This window comes from Oncorhynchus gorbuscha, linkage group LG06 (genome assembly GCF_021184085.1).
Source record: "Oncorhynchus gorbuscha isolate QuinsamMale2020 ecotype Even-year linkage group LG06, OgorEven_v1.0, whole genome shotgun sequence".
Lineage (NCBI taxonomy): Eukaryota > Metazoa > Chordata > Actinopteri > Salmoniformes > Salmonidae > Oncorhynchus > Oncorhynchus gorbuscha.
This window is the reverse complement of record NC_060178.1, coordinates 87,506,347-87,530,791: the sequence shown is the minus strand read 5'-3', so window position 1 is coordinate 87,530,791 and position 24,445 is coordinate 87,506,347. Positions and strand designations below refer to the sequence as shown.

Sequence of the window (24,445 nt, the reverse complement as noted above, 5' to 3'; positions counted from 1 at the left end):
TAAGAATGTGAAATGTCAGAATAATGGTAGAGAGAATGATTTATTTCAGCTTTTATTTCTTTCATCACATTCCCCGTGGGTCAGAAGTTTACATACACCCAATTACTATTTGGTAGCATTGCCTTTCAATTGTTAAACTTGGGTAGCCTTCCACAAGCTTCCCACAAGAAGTTGGGTGAATTTTGGCCCATTTCCCCTAACAGAGCTGGTGTATCTGAGTCAGATTTGTAGGCCTCCTTGCTCGCACACGATTTTTCAGTTCTGCCCACACATCCTCTATTGGATTGAGGTCAGGGCTTTGTGATGGCCACTCCAATATCTTGGCTTTGTTGTCCTTAAGCCATTTTGCCACAACATTGGAAGTATGCTTGGGGTCATTGTCCATTTGGAATTCCCATTTGCAACCAAGCTTTCGCTTCCTGATTTATGTCTTGAGAATTTGCTTCAATATATCCATGTAATTGTCCTACTTCATGATGCCATCTATTTTGTGAAGTGCACCAGTCCCTCCTGCAGCAAAGCACCTCCACAACATGATGCTGCCACCCCCGTGCTTCACGATTGCGATGATGTTCTTCGGCTTGCAAGCCTCCCCCTTTTTCCTCCAAACATAACAATGGTCATTATGGCCAAACAGTTCTATTTTTGTTTCATCAGCCCAGAGAACAACGCTCCAAAAAGTACAATCTTTGTCCCTTTGTCCCAATGTGCAAACCGTAATCTGGCTTTTTTATGGCGGTTTTGGAGCAGTGGCTTCTTCCTTGTTGAGCGGCCTTTCAGTTTATATCGATATAGGACTCGTTTTACTGTGGATATAGATAATTTTGTACCGGTTTCTCCAGCATCTTCACAAGGTCCTTTGCTGCTGTTCTGGGATTGATTTGCACTTTTCGCACCAAAGTATGTTCATCTCTAGGAGACAGAACGAGTCTCCTTCCTGAGCGGTATGACGGCTGCATGGTCCCATGGTGTTTATACTTGCATACTATTGTTTGTAGAGATGAACGTGGTACCTTCAGGCATTTGGAAATTGCTCCTTGTAACGGCGTTTGTCTGTTGAAAGAAGAGAGTCGGACCGAAATGCAGCGTGTTGGTTACTCATGACTTTAATGAATGAAAATGGGTAGGCCTTGAAATACAACCACAGGTACACCTCCAATTGACTCAAATGGATGGCAATTAGCCTATCGGAAGCTTCTAAAGCCATGACATAATTTTCTGGAATTTTCCAAGCTGTTTAAAAGGCGCAGTCAACTCACTGTATGCAAACTTCTGACCCACTGGAATTGTGATACAGTGATTTATAAGTGAAATAATCTGTCTGTAAACAATTGTTGGAAAAATGACTTGTATCATGCACAAAGTCGATGTCCTAACAGACTTGCCAAAACTATAGTTCGTTAACAAGAAATTTGTAGAGTGGTTAAAAAACAAGTTTTAATGTCTCCAACCTAAGTGTATGTAAACTTCCGACTTCAACTGTAATACAAATATGGAAAAGGGAATAGTGTTTATTTTTCCGTTTCTAGAACATAGTGTAAACAGACATAATAACCACTGAATCATATATATTTGCGTGTAGAGCTCAGCATAACGACATGCTCGAACCAACTCCCAGTGAGTTGGATGTGCTTTGTCCTAGCAACAGTGAACGACTGCACAATGCAGATAGTGAAATAAAGAACCAGTATAAAGATATACAAACATCTTCCAAGACAAATCTTAATAATGTTAACATTTTTACTTCGATTTGGGGCTACTGTATGTTTAAATGAGACTGATAATAGTACTCCGTTAATCTTACTGGATAAGAAAAGCAAACCTCTAACACACACACGCCTAGGAAGTCTAAAAACACTGTTTACAGGCAGGTATGGGATTGACATTGACTGATAAATAGTGTATTCAGTATTAACTCACTCTTTTTACCCCAACCAGGCAGAGTTTTCATTCATTGTAGCTTGGAATTAGTATGTATGGTGTTTTTTTCTTCTTAACAAGCTGAGCCTTGAGCAGAGGAACAGAATAATACGTGTCCCAAATGGCAACCTACTGTATTCCCTATTTAGTACACTACTTTTAACCAGACATGAGCCCAAGTCAAAAGTAATGCCCTACATAGGGAATAGAGTGCCATTTGGGACGTAGTTGAACGGACAGTTGGCCCGTATCTTCTTATTGGTACCAGGGTGTCTTACGGATCCAGTGGAGAGTGAAGCCTGCATCTGTCCGGATCTTGATGGAGGCAGCCTCAGCCTCTCTTACAGTCTCCTTCACAGACTGCATCAGGTTCTGGGCATTGTGAACCAACATCTCTGTGGCCTGGGTGAGGGGGAAGGAAAGAAACATGTTGGTCACATTTTACATGAAGTTGCTCTTGTGTAGTAACACTGTAATTACACTAGTAACAACATGCTATTTATATCAATGTTTCCCCTATATATTAGCAGCAACGGCCCACAGATTATAAATTGTTGCCAGCACTGCAAAAAATGTAATTAAAAGAAAAATACATATATCTCTGCTGATATACACTTTTAAATGGATAGCTGTAGGCTCAATGACTAGAAGTCTATGGGAACAGCTAGCATGTCATTGCGCCACCACCTTTGCCACCACTGCTGAAAGAAATCCTAGGGGAAACACTGTACATTGTAACATTACTGTTACATTATACTTTAGTGCATTTCGTAGTAAATTTCAAGTTGAAATGTTCAAGTGTTTTTCTGTAATTTTTGCATTTGGAATGACATTGTAATGGAGTTTAGTAGTTTATGTTATTATACAAGTGGAATAAGGAACACTATTCCACTTGTATAATAACAGAAACCACTAAACTCCATTACAATGTCATTCCAAATGCAAAAAAGTTAACTGTGGTTGATGTGTGTTATCCAATAATCTCCAGTGTACTGACCTGCTCGGACTCCTCTTCACTGATGTTGGTACGACCCAACATGGTGGCCTTGACTGTGGAGAGGATCTTGAGCTGTGTGCTAATGGTGGGGATCCGCTCACATACCTGGAACACAGAGAAGTTTATTTAAGTTCAAGTTCCGAGAAACCAGACAGAGACATGAAGATAAAAACAGAAAACAGTGTAATTTATTTCAAATGATCTACCCTAAATCAAATCACGAGGACAGGGTGGAAATTCAATTATCTTTAGTCCTACAACTCCAACATGAATATAATGTTGTCCTTTCTACGGTCTTTCCAGAGCAGCTGCTGCTCAAGAAAAACCTAAAGTGAGCAGTCTGAAAGTCTTGCTTCTTCCGTCCTTGCTTGTTTGCTCAATTCATCCATTAGTAGAATATTGGACCAGATGAAACCCTGATAAAGGCACCATAGCTATCAAAACTTAGGTATTTATTCAATTTATTGCATCGTAGCCATGAGATTTAGCATTTTGAAGACTGGACCAGGAACCAGTCGGTCAGCTGACCTGGAGCAGGTTAGTCCGGATGCGTTTGTCTGTGCACTGCTTGGCCACCTCCTTGGCCAGCCTTGTGACCTCATCTGAGGCCTTGGCGATGTCTTTGGCACACTGGATGAGGGCACGCTTGTTCCCACTGCCACCGCGCACCAGACGGGACATCTCAGCCATGAGCAGGGCCATTCTCTTAGCTGCACCGATGATATCGTTACCCTGAAAATATGACAAAAACCAAGGCATTAAATTGGACATATTTTATCTTTATCTAACTAGGCAGGTCAGTTAAGAACAAATTCTTATTTTCATTGACGGCCTAGGAACAGTGGGTTAACTGCCGTATTCAGGGGCAGAATGGCAGATTTGTACCTTGTCAGCTTGGGGATTCGAACTTGCAACCTTTCAATTACTAGTCCAATGTTCTAACAACTAGGCTACCCTGCCGCCCCAATATGACAACACATCTGGGGTGGATTCCGTGTCCAGTGTAATTGTGCAGTATACATGTATATGTACATGTCACACTTCCTAAATGGCACCGAATTATTGCTGAATCTGCTCCGCTATGGTTTTCTGGTCGCAATAAACTTAACTTTGAACATCAACATGTAACTAACTGTATGTGCTGTTAGCTCACCTTGCTAGACCACTTGCGGGCCTCCTCGTGGAGCTGCCTGGCGGCCATCATCATGGGCTCGCTCACCATCTCTCCCAATACCTGCTCTGGGAAGTCCTCGTCCTTCTCCTCTGGGGGAGGGGGTCTGGGGGGAGGAACCTCACCCTCGGGGAGAGGGGGTTTGGGTGGGGCGGGCTCGTCGCTGACCTGGCGTGTATTCAGATAGGTGAAACGTTCAGAATGTTGCAGATAGAAATGAATCCCTCTACTCTACATGGCAGATAATCATATCCGTTCTAACAAATATATATATTTTTTTATATGAACGTTCTGAAATCCCATTTCTACGCCACTGAACAAAACCCTGGTGTTGACAGTGCAGGACTATAAAGTATTTTATGACAGATACTGATGTGAAAAGAGCTTTATAAATTAATTTGATTGATCGACTTACGTGCAGCTGATGCAGATCAGGAGGTGGTGGTGGTGGGAAGTCTGGTTCCTGCGGCTGGAAGGCATCTCTCACAATGGCAACGGCACCCAGGATTCGATAGCCTGAGTCCAGGAAGCCCTTCTGCAGACCTGGACACCACGGAAGAAGAAGGAGATACATATAGGCCTTAGAAACAGGACATTAGACAAAGGCCACAAAAGCTGCTGTGTGGCAGCAGTAACACATTGACAGACCCCAAAACCATAACACCATCGACTGAACCTTAACTTTTGACAATCACAGATTCAGAGATTGGCCGAATTAATCTTTATATTTAGTATTAGGTCATGTTGGAAAGCTGTACACGGGTAGCTATAACAGCAGGTTATACAGTATAATGATCAAACACATCCTAAATGTCTGGTAACTGCCTTGGAACATACTTGGATCTGTGATGTTCCCAGCCACAGCCTTGGCGTCCATCACCATGGGAGAGATGGTCCGGCTGAGCTCATCAGATGCAGCCTTCACTATCTCCCTGAACTTAGGATCCTCAGAGTTCTCCACCTAGGAAAGAAAGTGTATTCATGCATTTCTATTTTGAATCCTTTTCATAGTATGTATTTTAATCTGAACTGCAATTCACTTGTCTGTATTCTAATCTGCTAAAGTGCACCATTGTGGCACGTGTTTGTATGCTTGCGCATCTGCATTGCTTGCTCTTTGGGGTTTTAGGCTGGGTATCTGTAAATCACTTTGTGCCAACTGCTGATGTAAAAAGGGCTTTAAAATAAAATGTGATTGTGCTGTAAATAAAAATGATCTATACCTCCCGTTTCGCCACCAGGAGGATCCGGTTGGCCCGCCGGGCGATGCTAGTTGCCCCTGCCACTAACATCTGGGGCTGGTGGTTAGCCATGGCCACACGACACTTATCCAGGTCTTTCTTAATGGCCTCCTCAGAGGCATTCAACAGAGACTTGGTGTCTATGGCTTCGTCCACCAAACCTAGAGACGGAGAAGACATCATTCTTAGTGCTTATAACGAAGTGACCACAACGCCCACTTTTTGTAATCAACGACAAATGACACAAGATGGTCTGGCATTACCTGTCATTTTCTCCACGTTGTCAATCCACTGGTTCTTCATGGTCTCAAAGTGCTCGTATGCAGCCTGGTTGCCTGGGTTTCTCAGCAGGATACGGGCTGCAGAGACCACCTAGAAAAGAACGTTCCCACCAGGAAAAAAATATATAGGAAATAGGGCTCAACTGACCAAGGCCAAATTAATCGTCCCTATGTCACTACGGCATAAGCACCACACAAATGTTGATCATGTTGCACAAAACACAAACACACCTACTCCACTGGTGTAGCACAGTTTCTCTGGACCCCTGCATAGTCAGAGTTTGGGCCCCTCCCCTTCCTAAAAAAACAACTACCAATCGCCGTCTGTGGTTCTGAAATTGCAACGTTTACGCTGCTGCCTATCGATAGGCTGATGTGGTGCTAATGCTTGGTTATAGCTTTGCTTTAATGGATACATGTTCATTTGTATTTGTTCATCATTTTCTCACGTTAAGCCTAACGTTTATGTTTCATGAAGCTATAGGACTACAGTGTCACAACACTGCTATTATGAATGCTGGCTCGAGGCAATAATGTAATTAAAGTGGGAAATTCAAATATTGCAGGTTGTAAAATGAATGTACGATGCAACAGCATACTAATCAGAAACCAAAATATATTTTGAATATACAATTGTCCAGTAGGCCTTTCTGGAAGAGGAGGAGAAGGATGGCCGACAGTCTCACTAGAGGAACTGACACTATTCTGGAGAGTAGGAGGAGGAGGGACTCTCACTAGAGAAACTGACACTATTCTGGAGAGGAGGAGGAGAGACTCACTAGAGGGACACTATTCTGGAGAGGTGGAGGAGGAGGAGAGACTCACTAGAGGAACTGACACTATTCTGGAGAGGAGGAGGAGGGACTCTCACTAGAGAAACTGACACTATTCTGGAGAGGAGGAGGAGAGACTCTCACTAGAGGAACTGACACTATTCTGGAGAGGAGGAGGAGGAGGGACTCACTAGAGGAACTGACACTATTCTGGAGAGGAGGAGGAGAGACTCACTAGAGGAACTGACACTATTCTGGAGAGGAGGAGGAGGAGGGACTCACTAGAGGAACTGACACTATTCTGGAGAGGAGGAGGAGGAGAGACTCACTAGAGGGACACTATTCTGGAGAGGAGGAGGAGGAGAGACTCACTAGAGGGACACTATTCTGGAGAGGAGGAGGAGGAGGGACTCACTAGAGGAACTGACACTATTCTGGAGAGGAGGAGGAGAGACTCACTAGAGGAACTGACACTATTCTGGAGAGGAGGAGGAGGAGGGACTCACTAGAGGAACTGACACTATTCTGGAGAGGAGGAGGAGGAGAGACTCACTAGAGGGACACTATTCTGGAGAGGAGGAGGAGGAGAGACTCACTAGAGGGACACTATTCTGGAGAGGAGGAGGAGGAGGGACTCACTAGAGGAACTGACACTATTCTGGAGAGGAGGAGGAGGAGAGACTCACTAGAGGAACTGACACTATTCTGGAGAGAAGGAGGAGAGACTCACTAGAGGAACTGACACTATTCTGGAGAGGAGGAGGAGGAGGGACTCACTAGAGGAACTGACACTATTCTGGAGAGGAGGAGGAGGAGAGACTCACTAGAGGGACACTATTCTGGAGAGGTGGAGGAGGAGAGACTCACTAGAGGGACACTATTCTGGAGAGAAGGAGGAGGATGGCCTCAGAGGAACTGACCCTATTCTGGAGAGGAGGAGGGACTCACTAGAGGAACTGACACTATTCTGGAGGGAAGGAGGAGGAGAGACTCTCACTAGAGGAACTGACACTATTCTGGAGAGGAGGAGAGACTCACTAGAGGGACACTATTCTGGAGAGAAGGAGGAGGGAGTCACTAGAGGAACCGACACTATTCTGGTGAGGAGGAGGAGAGTCTCACTAGAGGGACACTTCTGGAGAGAAGGAGAGACTCACTAGAGGGATACTATTCTGGGGAGAAGGAGGAGGATGGCCTCACTAGAGGAACTGACACTATTCTGGAGAGGAGGAGGAGGGAGTCACTAGAGGAACCGACACTATTCTGGTGAGGAGGAGGAGAGTCTCACTAGAGGGACACTTCTGGAGAGAAGGAGAGACTCACTAGAGGGATACTATTCTGGGGAGAAGGAGGAGGATGGCCTCACTAGAGGAACTGACACTATTCTGGAGAGAAGAAGGAGGAGAGACTCTCACTAGAGGAACTGACAATTCTGGAGAGGAGGAGGAGGATGGAATCACTAGAGGAACTGACACTATTCTGGAGAGGAGGAGGAGAGACTATCACAAGGTGGTAGCTTGGCTGTTGTAGTTATCTTCGGTAATTTGGCACGAGCTTGCTCAGATAAAACCTGTTTTTTGGACCGCTTGGTCTTCCCTTATGTTTATCCATCTTGAACAATGCACTCACTCTCCATCCGAGTCCCCCCTGATTCACCCACTCACTCTCCATCCGAGTCTCCATGATTCACCAACTCACTCTCCATCCGAGTCCCCCCTGATTCACCCACTCACTCTCCATCCGAGTCCCCATGATTCACCCACTCACTCTCCATCCGAGTCCCCCCTGATTCACCCACTCACTCTCCATCCAAGTCTCCATGATTCACCAACTCACTCTCCATCCGAGTCCCCCCTGATTCACCCACTCACTCTCCATCCGAGTCCCCATGATTCACCAACTCACTCTCCATCCGAGTCCCCCTGATTCACCCACTCACTCTCCATCCGAGTCCCCCCTGATTCACCCACTCACTCTCCATCCGAGTCCCCCCTGATTCACCCACTCACTCTCCATCCGAGTCCACCATGATTCACCCACTCACTCTCCATCCGAGTCCCACCTGATTCACTTGACTTTTTAAAAACTTTATAGCCAATTAGGTGTGGAGGCCGAAATAGGCTAATTAGCTGCATGAAAACTACATTGACTGTCTGACTCACCTACTACCCATGTAGATTGAACAACACAAACACTTTGCTTGCTACATTTGTAAATTAAAAAGGAGGGTTACTGTCCAAATGATTTATTACAAAAATTAATACAATTTAGACATAGCCGTGAGGTGACAGGCGCATGGGCCCCCAGAGCATGTGGGCCCTCTCGCCTTGTGGGGGCTACGGGGATTTACGCTACCCCAGTGACACACTCGCACACATACACACTGTCACTTACCTGTGGTGTCAGGTCCCTTGTAGACTTGACGGCAGCTTGGATCCCCTCCACAGTGGTCTTGTTAGCTGTTCCTACAGCGGCAGCCTTTTCTGCCGTGGCACCCAGCTTGTTGGCATGGTTCTCAAAGTTGGCCGCCCTCTCGTCAAACACCTAACATAAGTGACAAATCATAGAATCATGAAACATAACACAATATACACTGGGTGGTTCGAGCACTGACTGCTAATTGGCTGAAAGCCGCTGCAAATGAGGCCGTATACTACGGGTATGAAAACATTTATTAGGTGTGTAACCAGTTTATAATAGCAATAAGGCAACTCAGGGGTTTGTGGTATATGGCCAATATACCATGGCTAAGGGCTGTACCCAGGCACTTATATATATTGGCCACATACCACACCCCCTCGGGACTTATTGCTTAAATATAGTATACTATATGCCACTTAGCAAATGCTCACAGCGACAAAACATTAGAACGATAAAACATATGATTAAATATTAATATTGCATGATTACTTATGGTAAGACTTCCCTCTGGAAATGTCATCTAAGTATTATTGAGTGACAAGTACATAAATGATTGGAAACTAATCAATAAGTCATCCATATGTGTATCATGATATGAATCTGCCAAATAAGTCACCATATTGTAGAGCCATATTATATGCATTACACGGTACACTTACATTTCACATTTTAGTCATTTAGCAGACGCTCTTATTCAGAGTGTCTTACAGGAGCGATTAGGGTTAAGTGCCTGGCTCAAGGGCACAGACTTTTCACCTAGTCGGCTCGGGATTAGAACCAGCGACCTTTCAGTTACTGGCCAAACTAGGCTCCCTGCCGCCGTACACACTTTAGAGCTCATTATACTGTTCTGTTCATAGGTTGAGTGAATGAATGAGCCATGATAGAGTTACTGTAGGGAGACAAGAGAGAGAGCCAGAGGGAGAGGGAGTAAGAGAGGAAGGGGGAGAGAGAAAGATAAACCACCCACCTCGTCCCTGTTAGGGGCATCGGACGGGGCGGTGGAGGCCACAGCGAGTAGTTTGATGGGAGTGGTCGTGTCGCTGAAGATGTCCGACACTTCGTGAGTCATAGCTTCCTGCATCTTTTCTTTGAGGTCCTGAGAAGACAAGTCCACACACATGAGTTAGTAAGTGTTAGACCAGCTTTAGAAGCATTACATGTTAACAATAGGCTCTCAGAACTCTTTTGTCAAGTGCTTTACATTGCAGCTCTGATCTATGGAAATACTACTACATGTGTGTGACATCATTCAACAGTTGATTTCAAAGGGGAATTCTTACTTCTTAATAAGCTAAAACACATTTAGGTCACACTTTCTTTTGATAGTCAGGATTTTCTATCTGTAGACACTCTAACGATAGTCATACTATCAACAAACTCTAGGTTTGCAATAAGGGTTTGGGTAAGGGTTAAGGATAAGAGATAAAGCTAGGGTTAGTTTATGGTTAGCAACTACAGATAGACTATCCAAATAAAGTGTTGCCCACATTTATTTTTACTATCATAGTCATAGGGCTCTTGAGTAGCGCAGCGGTCTAAGGCACTGCATCTCAGTGCTAGAGGAGTCACTACAGACCCTGGTTCGATTCTAGGCTGTATCACAACCGGCCGTAATTGGAAGTCCCATAGGGTGGCGCAACAATTGGCCCAGAATCGTCTGGGTTAGGGTTTGGCAGTCATTGTAAATAAGAATTTGTTCTTAACGGACTTGACTAGTTAAATAAAGGTTTAATAAATAAAATAGTGGATCTGTCATTGACTGCAGCTGGTGTATCCTGCCAGGAGGGGGATCCCTTCACCATGCCTGTGTCAGAGTGAACTCCAGCTGGTTTGGATGACTTGTGTGGCTAATGACTTGTGAGAGTGAATGTCAGCCGTCTCACCTTCAGGGTCTCCTGGAGCTGCTGAGCCACGGCACGTGCTTGTGGCGACTCTCCCTCACCCCTGGCGGCCAGGTTGGCTAGCTGGGCCATCAACTGTTCTACCTGCTCACACTTCCCCAGCAGCTCCTGTCTATAGGGACCCGGCAGGGCGTTAGCCAGACGACGACCCTCCGCCACCAGACCCCGGATAGCTGCCTGGCCTGTGGAGAGACATAGATGGAGTCAGACACAGAAGCAGCAGTCTAGGTGGCATATTATTCCATATATTGTTGTGGTTATGCTTACTCTGAACATTCTCTAGTAGACAGTGTCATACAGTCCAGAGCCAGTGTAAACAATGCATGACATGTGAGAGTGTATCCAGGCTTCTGAGCCGACAAACCAAAGAGAGCATTATGAGGTTGGGTGAGAGTAGTGGAATGTAGTGTACAGAGAAAAACAACACAGCAAGGGAGGGAGGGAGATAGATTGGATGAAAGAGAGAAGAAATCAAGAAGCAGGGATGGAGAGAAAGAGAGAAAAACAGAGATATAAAGAGAGCGAGAGAGAGACCAGGCTATTGAGACTCACCCACTCCACCGTCATCAATGGTAGGGTTCTCCATCCAGCTCTGGGCCTGTTCTATCTTCCCTTCCAGGTGGACTGCTGCCTTAGCAGGCCTGCTGTTGGCTACAGCCTTGGTGGTCTTCGACTGCAGGTTCTGCAGAGCCGTGGCTATCTGTTTGGCCAATGCCCTGGCCTCCGGAGTATCTCCTCTACCCCTGTGAATGGGAGAGAATAATGACATACTGGAAAGGAACTTTTTCATAGGCTCTCTAAAGCATGATATACACTGCTCAAAAAAATAAAGGGAACACTAAAATAACACATCCTAGATCTGAATGAATGAAATATTCTTATTAAATACTTTTTTCTTTTTCTTTACATAGTTGAATGTGCTGACAACAAAATCACACAAAAATTATCAATGGAAATCAAATCTATCAACCCATGGAGGTCTGGATTTGGAGTCACACTCAAAATTAAAGTGGAAAACCACACTACAGTCTGATCCAACTTTGATGTAATGTCCTTATTAAAACAAGTCAAAATGAGGCTCAGTAGTGTGTGTGGCCTCCACGTGCCTGTATGACCTCCCTACAACGCCTGGGCATGCTCCTGATTGATGAGGTGGCGGATGGTCTCCTGAGGGATCTCCTCCCAGACCTGGACTAAAGCATCCGCCAACTCCGGGACAGTCGGTGGTGCAACGTGGCATTGGTGGATGGAGCGAGACATGATGTCCCAGATGTGCTCAATTGGATTCAGGTCTGGGGCCAGTCCATAGAATCAATGCCTTCCTCTTGCAGGAACTGCTGACACACTCCAGCCACATGAGGTCTAGCATTGTCTTGCATTAGGAGGAACCCAGGGCCAACCGCACCAGTCTCACAAGGGGTCTGAGGATCTCATCTCGGTACCTAATGGCAGTCAGGCTACCTCTGGTGAGCACATGGAGCGCTGTGTGGCCCCCCCAAAGAAATGCCACCCCACACCATGACTGACCCACCGCCAAACCGCTCATGCTGGAGGATGTTGCAGGCAGCAGAACGTTTTCCACGGCGTCTCCAGACTCTGTCACGTCTGTCACATGTGCTCAGTGTGAACCTGCTTTCATCTGTGAAGAGCACAGTGGCGAATTTGGCGCCCAGTGGCGAATTTGCCAATCTTGGTGTTCTCTGGCAAATGCCAAACGTCCTGCACGGTGTTGGGCTGTAAGCACAACCCCCACCTGTGGATGTCGGGCCCTCATACCACCCTTATGCACAAAGGCGGAGGTAGCGGTCCTGCTGCTGGGTTGTTGCCCTCCTACACGTCTCCTGATGTACTGGCCTGTCTCCTGGTAACGCCTCCATGCTCTGGACACTACGCTGACAGACACAGCAAACCTTCTTGCCACAGCTCGCATTGATGTGCCATCCTGGATGAGCTGCACTACCTGAGCCACTTGTGTGGGTTGTAGACTCCGTCTCATGCTACCACTAGAGTGAAAGCACCGCCAGCATTCAAAACATCAGCCAGGAAGCATAGGAACTGAGAAGTGGTCTGTGGTCACCACCTGCAGAACCACTCCTTTATTGGGGGTGTCTTGCTAATTGCCTATAATTTCCACCTGTTGTCTATTCCATTTGCACAACAGCATGTGAAATGTATTGTCAATCAGTGTTTCTTCCTAAGTGGACCGTTTGATTTCACATTCTCATCGACGGGCTGTAGTGGAGCAGGTCGAGAGCTTAAAATTCCTTGGTGTCCACATCAACAACAAACTATATTGGTCCAAACACACCAAGAGAGTCATGAAGAGGGCCCAACAAAGCCTATTCCCCCCCAGGAAACTAAAAAGATTTGGCATGGGTCCTGAGATCCTCAGAAGTTTCTACAGCTGCAACATCGAGAGCATCCTGACCGGTTGCATCACTGCCTGGTATGGCAATTGCTCGGCCTCCGACAGCAAGGCACTTCAGAGGGTAGTGCGTACGGCCCAGTACATCACCGGGGCAAAGCTGCCTGCCATCCAAGACCTCTACACCAGGCAGTGTCAGAGGAAGACCCCAGTCATAGACTGTTCTCTCTACTACCGCATGGCAAGCGGTACTGGAGTGCCAAGTCTAGGACAAAAAGGCTTCTAAACAGTTTTTACCCCCAAGCCATAAGACTCCTGAACAGGTAACCAATGGTTACCCAGACTATTTGCATTGCGTGCCCCCCCCCTAACCTCTCTGTTACGCTGCTGCTACTCTCTGTTAATCTTATATGCTTAGTCACTTTAACTATACATTCATGTACATACTACCTAAATTGGCCCGACCAACCAGTGCTCCCGCACATTGGCTAAACTGGGCTATCTGCATTGTGTCCCACCACCCACCAACCCCTCTTTTTAAGCTTCTCCTACTCTCTGTTCATCATATATGCACATATATGTCATATATGTCACTTTAACGATACCTACATGTATATATTACCTCAATAAGCCTGACTAACAGGTGTCAGTATAAAGCCTTGCTACTCCTTTTTGAAATGTCTTTCTACTGTTGTTTTATTTCTTTACTTACCTACAGACACACACACACACATACCTTTTTTTGGCACCATTGGTTAGAGCCTGTAAGCATTTCAAAAAGCATTTCAAAAAAGGTTTAAACCTGTTGTATTCAGCGCACGTGACAAATAAACTTTGATTTTAATTTGAGTTATTTTAGGGAAAGCTAAATAAAAATGAAATGACGTTGATTATGATTTGTGGACTTCTATCTATCATTAAAACAAAATGTGATTCAACCTCTAAAGAATTACATCACCAAGGGAGAACAATAATGGTCCAAGAACCGAACCCTGCGGAACTCAATATTTTACATTGGAAGTGTTTTGAACACTCTTCTTTCAAGTCTTCTTTATTCTTCATTGTTCATTTTTTAAGGAATGCAACCAACAACTATTTCCATAGCATATCCAATGTGCGACTTACTGTCTCCGGAGCTCAGAGAGCTTGGCGGTGAGAGCAGCCATCTCTCCAATGGACCTCAGGATGTCATCTCTCTCCTTGGGGTCTTCACACATGTCAGCGATCTTCTTGGCCTCAGTCAGGATGGCTCGGATGTTCTCCTCTCCCTCAGGACCACCGTTGGGGTCTGCGAGCCAGTTCTGCAGGGGCACAGTGTTAGTGGTCAACATAAGACAATCTGCCCAACAACATGGAACACAAATTACTGTTGTTTAATGCTTTTGTTTGCTACCCTCTGGGTTTTGTGTTTTACTTTTATCCTATCATCAATCAATTATCGAATCAATCAGATATCCTACCTGAGCAGCGTCGATCTTCTTGGCGATGACCTGTTTGGAGTTGGTCATGGCCTCCAATTTCCGGGCTGCGTTCTCCACCTTTCCCGTGAGAATGTCCAGGCCCTGGGAGACCTGTTGGGCCTTCTGCATGGCTGCAGGAGATGCCCCCTGACCCCTGGAGAGAATGACAACACAGAACATCAGTTGGTTGTAAAATTCCAGAAACGTTCACAAAGTTCACAGGTGTCATGACGTGGCACTTTCTGGGGGTAGATCACCCCCCCCCCTCACTCTCTCACCTAAACCCAGGTTTTGTTATCTCAGGTCATACATTCCTAGAAGAGACTCTCTCCCCCTGGTCATTCAGAAAAAGAGGGAGAGAGCACAAAGAGAGAACAAAGGCCTTCACTTGGCCAAACTCCTAAATCTCCAAAATGTGAGAATTAAACCAACTCTACTTTTGAGAATGTGGGAATGGTCCGTGGACACTTAAGGGACCGTTATGAGGAGTGTGTTTCATTTGGTGATCTCATGAAAGACAGGAAACATAAATAAAAGGTATCTCTTAAAGTGTACATTTCCCAGCTGTCAGGTTTACATCAAAATATTGTGAAAAGTATGTGATTAAATATGAAAATTTGTGATGTGATATTAACCTTCTAAATGAGAGTATGGATTTTCATATAAAGATCAATTAGTCAGTGGCCACACCCCCGTGAGCCCAGACATCACATTAGAAGTCATGGACTGTCATTTTCGATTGAAACGTATATAAAACCCACTCCTGATGAAATTCACACCAGACCACGCAAACCCGGGTGTAAGCTAAGGTTGCAAATGGTTGAATTTCTGAGACCAAAACATGCCGGGTGACGCTGGTGTGTGAAGTGGTTTAAACTACAACTCTACCAAAGGACAAGACGTGGAGCATTGGCTAGACGGCTGGAAATGGTTCAACTCTGAGACTATCGATTCCTACAGAATAAGAGCAAATCTTAGACATTTAATTACTTGTCTGCAAGCAAGAAATTACGTAAACCTAGAACGAGAACAAAGCATCTAGTCTATGAGAACATTTCTATTTTATTTGTAATTTCCCCCCCTTTTTTCACCCCAATTTCATAGTAGTTACTATCTTGTCTCATCGCTACAACTCCCGTACGGGCTCGGGAGAGACGAAGGTCGAGAGTCATGTGTCCTCCGAAACACAACCCAACCAAGCCGCACTTCTTCTTAACACAGCGTGCATCCAACCCAGAAGCCAGCCGCACCAATGTGTCGGAGGAAACACCGTGCCCCTAGCGACCTGGTCAGTGTGCACTGCGCCCAGCCCACCACAGGAGTCACTAGTGTGCGATGAGACAAAGATCCGGCCAAAACCTCCCTAACCCGGACGACGCTAGGCCAATTGTGCGTCGCCCCATGGACCTCCCAGTTGGCTGCGACAAAGCCTGGGCTCGAACCCAGAGTCTCTGGTGGCACAGCTAGCACTGCGATGCAGTGCCTTAGACCACTGCGCCACCTGTGAGGCCAATGAGAACATTTCTGAATGGTACTCCTCTGAAGTATCCATTCTAACCTACAACCACGAAAGACTTCAATTTGTGACTTCAATGAAAGACTCTGATGAACCCTACAGGACGATCAAGGATTCCAACAGTGAAGACAACAACAACATACGGGAGTAAATACATATACATTGCAATTATTCTTGAATGAGCGGCCGTTCATGTGCAAAGGATTAGCATTTCAATTAATATAATTATAGGCTGTGTGTAATGAATTCATTTGGTCTTTCCCGCACTTTCTCAGTCACACCCCTTTCCTCTTGTCTACCAAGCTGTCATGTCGGCTTAGCCCACTAGGGACTTTTCTATCATTCTTAGTAACCAATATTTACTATTTGTTTGTTATGTATTTCTGTGATTATTTAGTTCGTAAATAAATAATTAAGCCAATTTGTCTATTGCCGGTTCATAATTTATGCTAGGGTTTGTGCAGATAACCAATAATTTTACGACATTTGGAATGAGACTAACAAAGTAATAATAATATATCAATGAGAACTAATTGATCAGATATTAAAATATCTGAGGGGTTCTGTTCGGAAAATTACAGCTCTATAAATCGACATTTTCCATGGTGCCCCAACTTCCTAGTTAATTAAGTTTACATGATTAGTTTAATCACTTAAAGATAATAATTACAGAGAATTTATTTGATTCTTCACATTTAATGATAGTAAAAACACGACACAGGTTTTTCAGGAATCCCAGCATGGTTGGAATCCCTTCTTATTCCCTACTGATTCCTGGAATAACTGGGTTAATGTGTGGAAAGCAGGTTGGCATTCATCGTCATGAATCTGGAACTGGAGTCAGCTCTGCAGTGGTCACTAGCTAGCACAGCCACAAAGTCATACAATCCAAATAAGTGCAATGAAATGTGTTGTTTTACTATTCTTAACCTCAGCCTTAACCATACTGCTAACTCTAATGCATAACCTTAAATTAAGACCAAAAAGCGAATTGTATTTTTTTCATGAATTTTTACAATATAGCACATTTAGACTTTGCAGCTGATGACAATAAACATCATCCTGCTTAGGGAACTATACCTGCATGTGGAAAAGGAAATCTTGTTCATAGTGTTAGTCATTCTGATGGAAAGACAGAAAACTCAACAAAACTGACTGAGGAAATATTTAATTGAATAACATGCTCTGTACCTCTTGCCCTCCTGCTGTTTAACTTCCTGTTCACTGTCTCATATGGGATGAACTACTTGAACAATAATGTCATTTTTTCCGATCTTAGTGTATCCACTTCCAGAGGCCTTTCCAGGTAACAGCAGACAGTAACTCATTCAGGCCGGGGGTTTAACCCAATTATGCATGAAGTGAGGAAAGCTGCTTTTAATCTGTGCATGTCCCCAGCCACTGTGAGATCTGATCGGAGGGGAATCAGTTACAGTCTAAAACACTATAATCCCCTGTAATAAGCTTACCACCTTGTAGGTTACTTTCTCCCACTGATTGATCACAGGCTGTGTTTCAAATGGTATCACATTCCCTATATATATTTTTCTGCAGATTTACACATCTAGTTTTTCTGGATCTATGTCAAGTAATGCAAGGGGAAAAAATGGCACAGCACCCATTTTGGGAGGGGGTGTGGATGACCACACACTATAGCAGTGCCTTATTGCAAACAGGATGCATGTTTTGGAATATTTTTTATTCTGTACAGGCTTCCTTCTTTTCTTCCTCTCCGGCAACTGAGTCAGGAAGAACATCTGTAGATTTGTAGTCACTGGGTGGATTAGCACACACCACTAACTAGCTAGCCATTTCACACCAGATACACTCACCCCCCTTTGAACTCCTTCTCTTCAGCAACCAAGCCACAGCCCTTGCTGAGCAAGGGAAACAACTACTTCAAGTTCTCAGAGCCAGTGACATTACCGATTGAAACGCATCTAGATTGCACTGCTAAATAGCTAGCCATTTCACACCATTTACACGAGTTTGAGAAATGTTTACAAAAACAATGGATAAGTTGCCCTAAGAGTTGGGCAAGGTTGGTAAAATCGTATTCAAAATGATTCATAACTGTTATGGCTGCAAAAGGTGCTTCCACCAAGTATTAACTATTGGGTGTGAAGTCATACACAATCAATGCATCCTCAATTTGTATTTTTTCATCATTTTTTCCCAATAGTTTTTCTTACATTTTGGAAATGTGGAGTAGCTTGTGGATAGGAAAAATATCAAATGTAATCATTTTTAAACATTAACTTTAAGGCAGCAAAATGTGAAGAATGTGTAGACTTTCACTAACGACTGTATGTATGGTTAATTGGTAGAGCATGGCACTTGCAATGCTAGGATTGTGGGTTTGGTTTCCGGGGTCACCCATAAATCAAATGTATGCATGCATGAATGTATGCCGCCTTTCATAAAATAATCTGATGAACGGCATATATTATTACTGTATATGTACTGTACCTGGCCCTCATCTCAGACACCAGGTCAGTGATCTGGCCCAGAGTTTTGGCAGTGCCCAGGATATCCCTCCGCTCCTTCCCAGCACACAGCTCTCCCACCTTCCCAGCCTCATCCAGGATCTGACGGATGGCCTGTTCTCCTGCATCCCCTGATCACCAGGAGACAGAGACCACGGCAAGACAAATGTTACTTACAACCTAGAGAAAAGGGACAACTGCATTGTTCAATTGGCGCCAATCAGAAGAAAACAGACTGATACAGGGAGGAACTACATACACTCCAATAAAACAGATTGTTTTATTTTTTAATTAAAAGACATTGCGCTACAGGCTGCCCAAATTCAGGTTTTCAACCGCCTCCTCGGGGACCCCCAGCCGTTCCATATACAGTTGAAGTCGGAAGTTTACATACACCATACCAAATACATTTAAACTCAGTTTTTCACAATTCCTGACATTTAATCCCAGTAATAATGCCCTGTCTTAGGTCAGTTTGGATCACCACTATATTCTTGTTAAAATGTGACATGTAGAGAGAATTAATTATTTCAGATTTTATTTCTTTCACCACATTCCCAGTGGTTCAAAAGTTTACATATACTCAATTAGTATTTGGTAACATTGCCTTTAAATTGTTTAACTTGGGTCAAATGTTTCTGGTAGCCTTCCACAAGCTTCCCACAATAAGTTGGGTGAATTTTGGTCCATTCCTCCTGACAGAGCTGCTGTAACTGAGTCAGGTTTGTAGGCCTCCTTGCTCGCACACTCTTTTTCAGTTCTGCCCACAAATGTTCTATAGGATTGAGGTCAGGGTTTTGTGATGGCCACTCCAATACCTTGACTTTGTTGTTCTTAAGCCATTTTGCCACAACTTTGGAAGTATGCTTGGGGTCATTGTCCATTTGGAAGACCCATTTGCGACCAAGATTTAACTTCCTGACTGATGTCTTGAGATGTTGCTTCAACATATCCAAATAATTTTCTTTCCTCATGATGCCATCTATTTTGTGAAGTGCACCAGTCCCTCCTGCAGCAAAGCACCACCACAACATGATGCTGCCACCCCAGTGCTTCACGGTTGGGATGGTGTTCTTCGGCTTGCAAGCGTCCCCCTTTTCCTCCAAACATAACGATGGTCATTATGGCCAAACAGTTATATTTTTGTTTCAACAGACCAGAGGACATTTCTCCAACAAGTACGATCTTTGTCCCCATGTGCAGTTGCAAACCATAGTCTGGCTTTTTATGGTGGTTTTGGAGCTGTGGCTTCTTCCTTGCTGAGCTGCCTTTCAGGTTATGTCAGTATAGCACTCATTTTACTGTGGATATAGATACTTTTGTACCTGTATCCTCCAGCATCTTCACAAGGTCCTTTGCTGTTGTTCTGGAATTGATTTGCACTTTTTGCCACAAAGTATGTTCATCTCTAGGAGAAAGAACGTGCCTTCTGCCTGAGAGGTGTGATGGCTGCGTGGTCCCATGGTGTTTATACTTGCGTACTATTGTTTGTACAGATGAACATGGTACCTTCAGGCGTTTGGAAATTGCTCCCAATGATAAACTAGACTTGTGGAGGTCTACACATTTTTTGGCTGATTTCTTTTGATTTTCCCATGATGTCAAGCAAAGAGGCACTGAGTTTGAAGGTAGGCCTAGAAATACATCCACAGGTCCATCTCCAATTGACTCAAATGATGTCAATTAGCCTATAAGAAACTTCTAAAGCCATAACAACATTTTCTGGAATTGTCCAAGCTGTTTAAAAGCCACAGTCAACTTAGTGTCTGTAAAATTCTGACCCACTGGAATTGTGATGCAGTGAATTATAAGTGAAATAATCTGTCTGTAAGCAATTGTTGGAAAAATGACTTGTCATGCACAAAGTAGATGTCCTCACCGAACTTGCCAAAACTATAGTTTGTTAACAAGAAATTTGTGCAGTGGTAGAAAAACAAGTTTTAATGACTCCAACCTAAGTGTATGTAAACTTCCGACTTCAACTGTATATATGAATTATTCCAGAACCAGCACACCTAATTCTACTTGTTAATTAATAATCAAGCCCTTGATTACATGAATATGGTGAGCTAGTTCAGACTACAACAAAATAGTTTCATGTCTGGGGGTCCTCAAGGAGAGGTTTGAAAACCACTGCCCTAATGACCACGGCCCAGGTACATTAAGCCACTGGGAAGACCAGTCTCTGTTACCTTGTTGGGCATTGGGATCCCTCAGCCAGCTCTTGGCCTGGGTCATCTTAGAGTCGATGAGTGCCAGAGCTCTCTTCATGGCCTCTGTATCCTTTAGTGTCAACAACAGGGTTAAAAGAGATAACATGGATGAATAACAAAGAACCTTCCAGTCTAGAAACTCCCCAAAAATACACATTTGACAAAGATTGATTGACTACAATTAAGACTTTGTATTACAGCATTTTGAGACCTTGGGACTATAAGGTTCTATCTGTGCAAAGCATAGTTCTGAGATATTGAGCATCAAAGTTTTCATATCCCAGATCTCTGAACTGTCTTGTAGTGAATTGTTCTTCCATAAACCACTAAGACACTCAGCTTAAAGGTACATAAAGTACAGAGTATCAAAATCCTAAGACATTTGTAAATCAGTTATTTTAGGGGAGTGTAATCGCAGATAGAACCTTATGGCTCTGAAATGTCAATCTGGGATCAGCCATAAGATTCTATCTGGCAGAGAATGTTAAAATTATTTATATTTCAATAGAAAAGTATAAACATTTAATGATTAAATAAATAAAAGTACCCTTCCTCCTTTCTTATGGTCATCACACATTTGTTAAAGCGATAGTTCTCTGAAATGGCAAATACGCTATATTCTATGGAGAACTAGCAACATTGCTGAAGCTTAGCACTCGATGAGTAAAGTGATATCATTTTCTGGTGTCTGACACCCAAAGTCGGTAAACTACTTGGTATTAATCGATAAAATGTGGTAAGTTTGTACTTTTTGTGAAATACCCTTTCCATGGACGTTTTCGTATTTATATAGAACAAGATGAAAAGACAACAGCAATGTCTCCACTAAGGGCCTAAAACATTCTAAGACTGGGTTTACAAAACTCAGTCCCCCCAAGGTCTATGTTTTTTTTTGTCCTAGCACTACACAGCTGATTCAAATAACCAACTCATCATCAACCATTGATTATTTGAATCAGCTGTGTAGTGCTAGGGGGAGAAAAACATAATGTGCACTCAGGGTGGCCCCAGGACCGCATTTGGGAAACCCTGTTTTAAGGCACCTGTATTTAATTATTTTTACCATAAAGAGGTTACATTATGGCCATTCTTCTGAAAAGGTGGTGAAAAAAATCAAAGTAATTGAAAAAGAAGACCAGAACTTATGATATGAATAATCAAGAACTTTGGACTATAAGGTTCTATATGCAAAATGTATAGTTTTGAGATAATTAATATTTTTGAATCCCAGATCTCAGAACTGTTTTTGTGAAGTCTTCCTTTTTCATGACTTAATTATAAGTATAAGTATATAATCTTAAGTATATAATCTTACATACAATTATTTGTGATTGACAGCTCAGCATTGTGTGATTGGATTGCAAATAGAACCTTACAGCACCAAGTTAAAAGGTGTTTGCGCAGATAGAACTTTCAGGTGTAATTTTTCTTATAGTAAATTGACAAAAATAAATACATTTAAAAGGAACATCTAAAGAGCAACTCTGTGAATAACAAACACATTTTTGACCAAAACTTCAGACAGAAACTTATAGTTCCAAGGTCACAATTTCACATACACAAAGATTTGTTCAAATAATTTGTGCAATGTCTAAAATGAGATAATGTCCCTAATGAGAATTCCTTTTTAGGGTAACCCTTCTGTAGTTTACTGTATGTCTTCTGAGTCAGCTAATGGTTTATCTGTCAATGAGCCAGATATTCCAGCATGTGTTTGGAGTTTGAACAGGGTTGGAATAGTAATCTCATACAGTAACAGCATTTGCCTGCTTGGGGAATTCATTAATGTGATGATGACTGATGAGCCCGACATTCACACAGATGAACACACAGATCATGACGTTACATAGTTACATAGGGAAAAGACATGTCATCTCCATGATTACTACCATTACAGTACACACAACAAACCTGCAAAAAGCTGTCACACACACATCTGTACCTCAAATGCAAGGTTAACCTCTGACAGCAAGACAGAACTGTAAAAGTGCACATGCTGTTCAAATCAAATCACTTTCCATTCTTTTGTCGAGTCCCAAATGGCACCTTATCCCTATACAGTGCACTACTTTTGACTCGAGCCCTATACAGTGCCGAGGATGAGCTTCATTCATTGTAGCCACTGGCACGCTGTCAGTTTAAAAAAAGGTTAAGGGTACAAGACTGTTTACATATCTGGCTACGTATCTCATTGAGCCAAGCGGGGAAAGGCTGCCTGTTATCACAGTTCCAAGACCAGTCAGAAACATCCACCTATGCCAATGTCATCGGTGGATCTCAAAACTGAACTTATATCCGCGTTAAGTAGCAATGATATCCTTCACCACCTTAGTCTTACGACACGACAGATGGCTCAAACCAGTCATGACTATTCAACAAAAAAATAAATAATTTTTAAGTTTCTTTCCAGCTTATTTCTTAGTTGCATGCTTGTATAACTAGCAAAGGAGTTTTGAATTTAAGGGTGCAGTATTTATGAAGCCTGGCAATGAAAATGAAACCTTGCATAGTTCAGCTAGCCAGATAGTTTAGCCAGAGAAAGCAAGCTCGGGACAGGACATAGCTGGGCGCACATGCGCACTAACTAGGCTAATGCAGGTTGTTGTTTTTATGCCCTGATATTACATTTACATTTAAGTCATTTAGCAGACGCTCTTATCCAGAGCGACCAGGAGTTGTCGGCAAAAAGTTAGATGAAACAATTCAGAGACTGAAGCGAATCGGTATACAATCCTGAAATCAGTTGTAACTGTCAATAGTAAAACAAAGCATAAAAGGATGTTTGAGCAGGGGCTGGAAAGAGCAGGCGTTCTTAATGTTTAGTACGTTCAGTGTATAGTGACTAGGGTGTCATATGGGACACAACCGTCAATATGGGTGTGGGGTGTTGTTTCACGTCATAAAAAGCCAAATCGACTGTGACATTGTACCTCAATAGGAGGAAATATAACAACTTGTCCAAGTCAAGAGATGGCGTTGAAACAAAGCTGAATTCTACACATCATGTGGCAGAGTGAGAGACAAAGGGTGATGGTTACGTTTGACTTTTTAGCCAATGCGCTTATCCAGAGTGACTTCCAGAGGTGAGTGCGTATATTTTCATACTGCTCTCCCATGAGAATCGAACCCACAACCCTGGCATTACAAGCACCATGCTCTATCAACTGAGCCACACAGGACCTTGGTTGAGTGATAGGCTAGTGTTCCTGTATATCCTTTGAATGGCCTTATGCAGTTTATTACTTTTTACTCCATAAAGGACATCCACAAGTAGCTGTTCTCTCTGATACCACCACCCATGAGATTAAAGCCTTGGCATTTGTCCTTCAGAGACAATACAGATCTATGCTATATTAATACTGTACATCTACTGTCTAGTCTCTACAGCATCACTGAACCAATATTAGCCTAGCGGTTTAGAGAGTTGGGCTAGTAACCGAAAGGTTGATGTTTCTAACGCATAATTGTGAACAACAACTGCTCCCTGAGTGTGCGAGGCTCAACTTCTCTGCTGTTTTGGTGCCCTGGCTACCACGCTGTAAACAATGTGAAGCGAACCCGTGCACATGCGCCGGTATTGTGTGTGACTATGTGAGAGCGAAGTGTTGCATCTCAATATCTCTGGTGCTGCTAGTGGCAAAGTCATTTTTACTGAGTCTACCTTTAAAAACGGAAGATTGAGCAAAGTCAAGAATGG

The 24,445-nt window shown here is 43.5% G+C and overlaps 1 protein-coding gene across 2 annotated transcripts in view; it reads right to left on the bottom strand.

Moving 5' to 3' along the window:
• Positions 1-1,360: 1,360 nt before the first annotated feature.
• Positions 1,361-24,445, bottom strand: part of LOC124038487 (vinculin) — a 77,561-nt gene continuing 54,476 nt past the window's right edge. The window contains exons 7-22 of one of the 2 annotated variants that reach the window (XM_046354431.1): positions 20,728-20,821; positions 18,519-18,666; positions 14,534-14,687; positions 14,199-14,374; positions 11,261-11,451; positions 10,691-10,890; positions 9,775-9,903; positions 8,778-8,927; positions 5,593-5,701; positions 5,312-5,490; positions 4,926-5,049; positions 4,504-4,631; positions 4,071-4,256; positions 3,446-3,649; positions 2,918-3,022; positions 1,361-2,322 (exon numbers count right to left, since the gene is read on the bottom strand). In XM_046354431.1, coding sequence (XP_046210387.1) covers positions 2,176-2,322; positions 2,918-3,022; positions 3,446-3,649; positions 4,071-4,256; positions 4,504-4,631; positions 4,926-5,049; positions 5,312-5,490; positions 5,593-5,701; positions 8,778-8,927; positions 9,775-9,903; positions 10,691-10,890; positions 11,261-11,451; positions 14,199-14,374; positions 14,534-14,687; positions 18,519-18,666; positions 20,728-20,821 — 2,424 coding nt within the window. In that variant the 3' untranslated portion in view covers positions 1,361-2,175. The remainder of the gene's footprint in view (positions 2,323-2,917; positions 3,023-3,445; positions 3,650-4,070; positions 4,257-4,503; positions 4,632-4,925; positions 5,050-5,311; positions 5,491-5,592; positions 5,702-8,777; positions 8,928-9,774; positions 9,904-10,690; positions 10,891-11,260; positions 11,452-14,198; positions 14,375-14,533; positions 14,688-18,518; positions 18,667-20,727; positions 20,822-24,445) is intronic. The other variant, XM_046354432.1, reaches the window with a different exon arrangement.